Genomic DNA, 9,541 nt, shown 5'->3' with positions numbered 1-9,541 from the left:
CCACGACCACGTCGACCGTTTCTTCCCTAGAAAACACGACTAACACGTTCCGTTCTGTTCGTTGACCGTTTGTGTGAATGACGCAATTTTAAATCAATTGTGGAATGTATTTCAATTCTGTTCCATCAAGCGTGCAACGACCTCAGTTCAGACGTCTTAGCCATACTGCGCCAGAGCACTTCTAAACAAGTGTGCAGATGTAATTTATTTCTCAGGCAGCAGATGGGTGCGATGCACTTCGAACCAGTGAGGGAGCGTGATGGGAAGGTGGTGCTGTGGAGGGCCGACCCTTCACGCTGCATCGTCACCGACCACTACCGCCGCAACTGGACCTGCGTCTCAGAATTCGAGGTGCGCTCCGACGACGTGTGGGTCGTCTCGTTCCCCAAGTGTGGTGAGTAATCCATCACTCAATACATTTACAGATCACGCCATGTGACCAAGCATTTAGTTACACACGAGTGAAATGTGCAATCGAGGCTTGTTGATGGACCCCGTCTTAATGGCATAACTCTGGATTAGAAGGAGTGATGAAGGTCCCGCATCTACATAGACACACATACTCTGCTTGCCACCACACGGTGAATGGTGGAGGGTACCTTCTACCACTGTTAGCCATTCTCTTTTTCATGATACTTGAATACCGTCGTAATGAGTATTGTTGCAAAAGGTTTCGCGAATAGGGGCAGCTGATGTCGACATATTGTCACATTTCGGGTGACAGCCATTCAGCCATTTTCATGGGGCTTTTACACATGAGATTGCTGGTAACGTCGTCAATTTTACACCCAAAATAAACTTTTGCTGCATTACCGCCCTTTCTCGAGTTCAGCGCCCCCTGACAAGTGTTGCTTCATCTGAGACCCGCAGACCCGCGTGTGATCGTGATGTTGCATGCACCCACTATTTATCTGCAACATCTAGAGTCTCTCTTCAAAGACATTGACCATTCTCGACATCAAACTAGCACAGCTTTAATGAAGAATACACCCGATCACCCGAAAGTTAATGAGGAATTAGAGCTGTTCAAATCCTGTGTGTTCGTTCCAAACGTGGGTCAATATATCGTCTAAAATTAGGGAGGAACTAGAGAAACATTATGTTAAAGTCGTCTTCTGGCCTCCTGCAAAGATCTTTTCCCTTCTTGGCCTTCTTGCTGTTTTGAGCTTGTCTGGTTTGAAATGTGTGTGAAATCTTATGGGACTTAGCTGCTAAGGTCATCAGTCCCTAAGCTAACACACTACTTAACCTAAATTATCCTAAGGACAAACACACACACCCATGCCGAAAGGAGGACTTGAACCTCCGCCGGGATCAGCTGCTCATGTCTGGTTACAATACAACGCACGTTTTTCTAGAGAGCACATCAGAAAGTTGAAGGAATCTGTAAACCGAATTTTTGTGTCGCATTTGTGTTAGATTCACTAAATGTTTTACGCTTTTTTGTGTTTGTATCAATTACACAAACATGATGATTTGTTTTAATAGTTATGCAGTGGTCGGTTTCTTCCACTCGTTCACAACGTTTGATAATTGTAAGATGAGCATCGTAATGCGTCAGATTGTGAAACACAACCAGCACCTTAAAGTTAATTCTGCAGCTTAAATTATAATTATCGTGTGCGGCTCGTCGAAATATGCCTGTAAAAAACAACAAATATCTCTGCGTTTAGTATAAGTTTGCTTGAAGAATTTCTTGCAGATGTGTCAGATTTCTGCTGTTCAAAACGATTATTTCTCTTCGAGACTAATAATCATCTGCTTGTTTGTAACATTTAATTTTTTATGCGCTTAGATACAGCTGTTTGCTAAACCGTCCCACACAGTCGATACAGCGAAAACTCTGAATGTTCCTCCCTGTGACCACAGTACGCATAGAAAGCTGTTACATGATTTGTGCACAAAAGTTTCATCGTTATCGCCCGATATTTGCAAGCTTTCTGTGTCTAAGTTTATGACAAGTGGCAATGTTACTTGTTATACGAGTCGAATTTTATGAACTCTTTCTCTGTTTTGGGCATGATACTGTTGACTGGTTTCAATTGCAAACATTCAACTTACTGTGCAACAAATTCTCTTTAGTATAAATAAGCACAAACAGGGTTCACATATTTCAGCTGAATGATGAGTAGCAAGTAATTCTACTATGTTTTTGTCTTTTTTTAGTGCTTTTATGTAAGAGAAATGACTAATTTCTGTCTGCTCTTTCGACTGGTAGAGCTAAAAATTGCCATTTTTCTTACAATTATGATGTTGCAAGATAGCGGAACCTATTAAAATTTTTTCATTCACGTTCTTTTGTTCCTTTTATAAGCACGTTCTTGCTTAGACTACTGAATACAGTACATATCAATGGATCCATTCGTCTGTTTTCCTTAAATATTTTCGCAAGTTTCAGTTCAGTACGAAATTGAATGTGTGTAAATTTTATGTACCTGAATAAGAAGTATAACTACACCCATGATTCATGTGGTCATTTACTGAATAGAAGCCGGCTATAACTGACCACTGGAAGCAACAATTATTCTTGTTTCACTGAATATTTTTCACAGCATATTTCTTTCCAATCATTTTTGGTAATATTCTGTGTTTTCCCATAACGAGCGAGGTGACGCAGTGGTTAAAAGACTGAAGTCGCATTTGGGAGGACGACAGTTCAAACAGCGTCCGCGTGTCCTGATTTAGGTTTCCTGTGATTTCCCTAGATTGCTTCAGGCAAATGCCGGCGTGGTTCCTTTGAGATGCCGTGGTCGATTTACTTTCCCTTTCCTGCCTAATCCGAGCTTGTGCTCCGTCTCTAATGACCTCGTTGTTGACGGAACGTTAACCAACAAACTCCTCATACTCCTCCTACTCTGTGATTCCCCGTAACGAATCCTTCACGTTGACACAATGTTTCAAAATTTATTTTAATACCCAGATGGAAATGTGAACTTGGAAAGTTTACAGTTTTGTAACAATAAGTCTGTGATATTGCTTGGATACCATTCACAGACGTCATTAGACAGCGATAGAGAGGCATTCTTGGTGTTCATAAACATTTTCCTAACCTCAAATCACTTGCCAAGTATAACATAATGTATTCATTACCTTCTTACACTCTAAAATGGTTGCTAGTCAGTTGAAGAAAATAGTTTTTGTACCACCAGTAACATATCCTCAGGTAGACCTAAGATCGAAAGGCGAATATCTTTGTGTGTTTTGATAGACGTTACAAAAAATTTATATGTGGGGTTAACACTGTAACACTTAAACTGAGAGTCCACAGCCATGTTATTGACACCAAGTGTATCTTAACATGTAAGTTACACCAATAGTAGCAATATCGTTACTTATTATTTTGAAAACAGTACAGACAGTTTGGGCGTGGGAATAACGAGCGGTCACGGTCTTGTTTTAGTCGTCAAGCGTACCTCAACCTGTTAATTACACCAGTAATGCCAATATCTTTAAATATTTTGATACCTAAAATAGACAAGTAAGATGTGGAAGTAACATTGTGACATTTGAGTCCGCCCCCGTTAGCTGAGTGGTCAGCGCGGTGGGATGCCACGCCACAGGGCCCGGGTTCAATTCTCGGCTAGGGCAGGCGATTTTCTCCGCTCAGGGAGTGGGTGTTGTGTTGTCATCATCACATTTCATCCCCATTTCCGACGCGCAAGTCGCCCAATGTGGTGTCGAATGCATTAAGTACTTGCCCCCGGCGGCCGAACTTCCCCGAATGGGGGGGCTCCCGGCCCACAATGCCGTACGCTCATTTCCATTTTGTGACATTTGAGAGCCCACAGTCGCGTTTAACCTGTCAAGTGCATCTTAACTGTAAGTTACACCAGTAGTGACAATACCTTTATGTATTTTGGTGAATAATACAGACAATTTGATATGGAAATGACACTGTAATATTTAATTTGAGGGTCCATTGTGCCTCCTACAAAGTGGAGTACAAATGTCGAACTATAATTGTAAGCAATTGGAGTACAGAGAACAAGATTACCAACTCTGGGGTACACACTAAACCGCTCTTTAGTTTTAATGACTGCTAAAACAGTGGACAGTGACTGGCCGTTTCATTTTAGTGGCTGGCAAAATACTGGGTTGTGACAGATCTACATGAGTATGTGTGTGTGTTTCTTTTCTGATAAAGCTGTGTCAGGTTGCTGTGAATGCTGACGAAGCTGTTTGAGTTCTGCAAATATAACAAAGCTGTGTCAGATTGCTGCAGATGTTGATGAATCTGTCAGGTCTGCAAATGCTGACGAAATGACGGTTCTTGAGTACATACTGATTGCCGTTTCTTTTTAATGACTTCTAAAAATACTGGGCTGTAGCTGGGAGATCTCAATGTGTTGTGTGTGTGTGTGTGTGTGTGTGTGTGTTCAAATGGCTCTGAGCACTATGAGACTTAACTTCTGAGGTCATTAGTCCCCTAGAACTTAGAACTACTTAAACCTAACTAACCTAAGGACATCACACACATCCATGCCCGAGGCAGGATTCGAATCCGTGTGTTTCAGACTGTAGTGCCTAGAACCACTCGGCCACTCCGGCCGGCTCTGTGTGTGTGTGTGTGTGTGTGTGTGTGTGTGTGTGTGTGTGTGTGTGTGTGTGTGTGTGTGTGTGTATGTGTGTGTGTGTGTGCGCTCGCGTGCTCGCGTTGTTTTAGAAGCTCTGTGGTTGGTCTATTTCCTAGAAAGTGACATGGCTTAAGAAGAAGTTGAAACATGTGATTGGGTGACAAATAGTGGGCTGTGAATGGGAGATGTAAATATGTGTGTGTTGGCTTAGAAGCTCTCTAATTGGCCTGTTTTCGAGAAAGATGCGTAGCTTAAGAGAGGGGAGGATCATGTTGATGTCGTCAGGCCGCTGTCGCCGCAGCCCCCTACAACGATCCGAGGAACGGCCAATGGGCATATTTGGTACCGATTGCCTATTGCCTTCCTACTGCTGTTCGCTGGTAAACATGGAGTGGGCTTCAGACGTGGGGTACGCCACCAAACCTGACCCGCTTGGTAACTTCTTTGCAGGAACAACATGGACCCAGGAAATGGTGTGGCTCATTGGACACAACTGCGATTTCGAGACTGCGAAGAAGATCAATCTGGAAGACAGATTTCCGCAGATTCAGTAAGTACATTGTGATATATCGGCTATCAACCCTTTCAGATCGGAATTGTTTCTTAAGGAAGGGAAGGTCTGTTTTATAATTTCACACTCTTCGATAATTTTTTTTAATGATTTCAGATGAAAGGTTTATTGAGATATTAGCACCTAATTTCAAAATGTGCTTTGTGGTTCAAACGGATCTGAGCACTATGGGACTTAACATCTTAAGTCATCAGTCCCCTAGAACTTAAAACTACTTAAACCTAACTAACCTAAGGACAGCACACAACACCCAGTCATCACGAGGCAGAGAAAATCCCTGACCCCGCTGGGAATCGAACCCGGGAACCCGGGCGTGGGCAGCGAGAACTCTACCGCACGACCACGAGCTGCTGTGCTTTGTGCACATGGCTTCTATTTACAGACTAAAATGATTAATTTTGAAATACTCACTGTTGTAACAAATTTACTGACCATTCAATAACTACCACGCAGAATAACAATAATAACATTCAATTATTCAGTGGAATATTACTACCCATACACCTCTCTGCGTTCTGATTGTCACAAGCTGCTACGCACTGCTACATTTCCTTGACGATATTTATTTATAGTGACGCACAACAAGTGGCAGTACTTGCACACAATGAAAAGACTGGACATTCACACACATGAAAATGAGGTTTTCATCGAGGGAAAAATTTCTGTTGCAGAGAAGGCACAGTAAAAATTAATGTACACACTTATAGCCGTGGTGTCTGAAATGGTTAAATCAATTGCTCACTTGGGACGCAATATGTAATATATCTACTAATACTTTCCAAATGGGATGCCTTATTGACATATATTAATTATCCACTAGCACATTTCGATCGAACAATCAGACACATTCTTGTGAAGTGGTTAAACCAAATAGCTCTTACTGCTCACCGCTGGACATCTGTTCCACAACCTGGGCATACAAGCAAATTCAGGCATAGATAACAATGAATGGAGTGTGGGTAAACTATCTTACAAATGACGTACTCTGTTTGTAGACCACTGAGTATGTTCTGCACCGCATGCTACTGGTGAGTCCATGCAAGGGTCAAAGTACTTCCGATAACATTCAACAAAATCAGAAAAAACAGTGTTCTGGTGCCATCTTCTAACATTCACAATACTCTGAGACCGTACGCTGACTGTAACAATTACGGCCGATGCGGAAGAGTGATCAAGACGGTGTTCGAGCAACTACTCCAATTCGCCTTCGGAAGCTATACAGTCCTACAGCTCTAAAATTTATGTTCGCACTACTTCGTACATGTTCGTGAATGATCGGGTGACAATGTGATGCCACTCGTTTCTATTAACCCAGATACTTTGATATTAGAGAATCATAGTGACATTTTTAATTAATGCACAGGCTCTTCCTGAGATATTCATTAATTTCTATAATCTTCTTAGTTATAATATAAATTATAAAACATTTACTTTGGCGCCCACAGCAACTGCATTACCATGACATGCGCCTGTTGGCTCAAGTTTGTTGTTGTCACCCGCCACTGTGGCACATCAACTGCCATCAGCCCTGTCTAGTATTTAACGAGGTACACCAACATGGGCTCGGGTCTGTACGAAGTTTTTCGTGAAACTTTCTAATACAAAACTCATTAAATAAAGTAACGGGGTAGGAAAGTGCATGTTCTGAAGAAAACGTCCCACCCTGTAGAGCCTAAATTCATGTTTGCATTCACTGTCTTAGCAAATAACATATGTAGTGATACCACAGATAACTACTTCATACAGTATCGATCTCACTTCCTTAGTCCTGGTATTCACAAAACTTGGCAAATTTCTCATGACTACAGGACGTGTGACACATTCATAAGATTCTGATAATGTATGTAAATAACATTTCCTGAAAGCTGTCTTGGAGTGCATTTACAACGAGTGTTCAAACAACTCATGTGCTTGGCATCCTCACAAAAATTCCCGTTAAGCTCTCTAAGATTTTTGAATTCTTGTGGTAGCTTATTGAAAATTGTTACAGCAGTATACTACACACCTTTCTGCTCAAAAACCATTTCCACGTACGCCTACACCATAATTATTCTACCACGCAAACATTTGGGGCTACACTCGTCTAGTATGAGACGTTCCCGGGCGGTCCACTGGGGGCCGAACCGCGCAATAACCCTGAGTTCAGTGTGGGGCGGCGGTAGGTTGGGTGGACTGCTGTGACCTGTTGTGTGAACCACAGAGGGCTGCGGCAGGTCGAAGCCTCTCCGTCGTTTCTAGGTCCCCGGTTCAATGCATACATACACACGTACATACATACATGCAAACATGCAGTAGCACTCTCGATAGTCTGTCTGAATACCTCTTGTAAATTTATCCCACCTAGTCTTTTATAACATGATTTGTGCAAATTTTTATCATTAACAGGTTCAAACATTTGAACCTGCTTGCTGCATTCATACCTACACCACTGTCTACAATTTTCAGCCTGATAATACCATCCACTGCCAATTAGACGACAGCTTGGTACCTCAGAAAACGTCCTTTATTTATTTAAACGTCAAGTTCCGTAGGACCAAGCAAATCTCCATGGTCACGGAAAGTGTCAGTAAATGAAATTACAGTTTAGACGTAATAACAGATAAAAATAAAATGTTTATGAACCCGAAAGAAGTCAAGCCATAAGTTTAAGTAAACGCAATCAACAATACAACAAGAATCAGCTTAATTTTTCAAGGAACTCCTCGACAGAATAGAAGGAGTGACCCATGAGGAAACTCTTCAGTTTCATTTTGAAAGTGCATGGATTACTGCTAAGATTTTTCAATTATCGTGGTAGCTTACTGAAAACGGTTGCAGCAGTATCCTGCGTACCTTTCTGCACAAGAGAGAAAAAAATAAATACGTCCGTCCTTCTGTTAGGGAAGTAGTACCATAAATTTCGTTTATTTCCAGTTCGATTCAATACCACCTCATTAGTTACTCTACCTACTTATCTACGCTTCCGTAATACTCAGTAGCACCACATCTTTTTTTCTGTCCTTGTCCGGTCTGCTTATTGTCAACGTTTCACACCCGTACAGTGCTACTGTCCAGACAAATACAAGGGCGAACCGAAAAGTAATGCCTCCAAATTTTTTACTCTGTTCTTAATATCGGTTGACGTATCACATGCGATGCCTATTACTCTGTCGACCTTATCGCAAGTTGCTACCCTCTGTCGCTATTGGGCTCCGAAGTGTAGGGTAGAACACGGTTGTGTGTAAAGTAAGTACGTCGGTGCTTGAGTGCCGTCAGAAAACTAAAAGCACGAACTGGAACAGTTCGTCCATACATGAAGCACCTTCTCCTTCAGCGACACCAGACAACACGTGAATGCTGCAAAATCTGCAACAATCATAGGATACCTCCTAAGATCGTGCCAGACATCCTTTTGGTCAGCGTAGCACAGCAACTCGACCTGGCATGGACTCAATAAGTAGTTGAAAGTCCCCAGCAGAAATATTCAGCCATACTGCCTCTAACGCCATCCAGAACTGAGAAAGTGTTGCACGAACTGACCTCTCAGTTATGTCCCATAAAAGTTCGATGGGATTCTTGTCGGTTGATCTGGGTGGCCAAATCATTCGTTCGAAATGTACAGAATGTTCCTCAAACAAGTCGCGAACTAATGTGTCCCGCTGACATGGCACGTTGTCATTCACAAAAATTCCATCGCGGATGGCTGCAAATGGTCTCTAAGTACTCCAAGTAGCCAAACATAATCGTTTCCATTCAATGATCGGTTCAGTTGAACCAGATGACCCAGTCCATTCCATGTAAACACAGCCCACACTAACTGAAATCGAGACTCATCTCAAGAGGCTACGATTTTCCAGTCGTCTAGGGTCCAACCGCAATGGTGACGAGCCCAACAGAGGCGCTGCATGCTAAGCAAAGCCACTCGCCTCGGTTGTCTGCTGCCCTAGACCATTAAAGCCATATTTCGCTGCACTGTCCTAAATAATACGTTTATCGTACGTCCCACATTGATTTCTGCGGTTATTTCAAGCAATGCAGCTTGTCGATTGGCACTGACAACTCTACGCAAACGCCGCTGCTCTTAGTCCCAAATGAAGGCCGTCGGCCACTGCGTTGTCAGTGGTCAGAGACAATGCTTGAAATTTGCTATTCTCGGCACACTCTTGACGCTGTGGATCTCGATATATTGAATTGCCTAACGATTTACGCAATGGAGTGTCCCATGCTTCAAATCTCCAACCACCATTCTGCGTTCAAAATCTGTTAATTCCCGTCGTGAGGCCATAGTCATGTCGGAAACCTTTTGATATGAATCACCTGAGTGCAAATGACATTTTTCCAATGAACTGCCCTTTTATATCTTGTAAACGTGATACTACCTCCATCTGTATATGTGCTTACCCCTATGCCGTGACTT

General features: G+C 42.4%; 1 protein-coding gene across 1 annotated transcript in view; it reads left to right on the top strand.

Moving 5' to 3' along the window:
• The first annotated feature begins 231 nt into the window (after positions 1-231).
• Positions 232-9,541, top strand: part of LOC124803285 (luciferin sulfotransferase-like) — a 32,444-nt gene continuing 23,134 nt past the window's right edge. The window contains exons 1-2 of the mRNA XM_047264467.1: positions 232-394; positions 5,025-5,124. Coding sequence (XP_047120423.1) covers positions 232-394; positions 5,025-5,124 — 263 coding nt within the window. The remainder of the gene's footprint in view (positions 395-5,024; positions 5,125-9,541) is intronic.

This window comes from Schistocerca piceifrons, chromosome 6 (assembly GCF_021461385.2).
Source record: "Schistocerca piceifrons isolate TAMUIC-IGC-003096 chromosome 6, iqSchPice1.1, whole genome shotgun sequence".
Taxonomy (NCBI): Eukaryota; Metazoa; Arthropoda; class Insecta; order Orthoptera; family Acrididae; genus Schistocerca; species Schistocerca piceifrons.
This window is presented reverse-complemented; position numbering and strand designations above follow the sequence as displayed.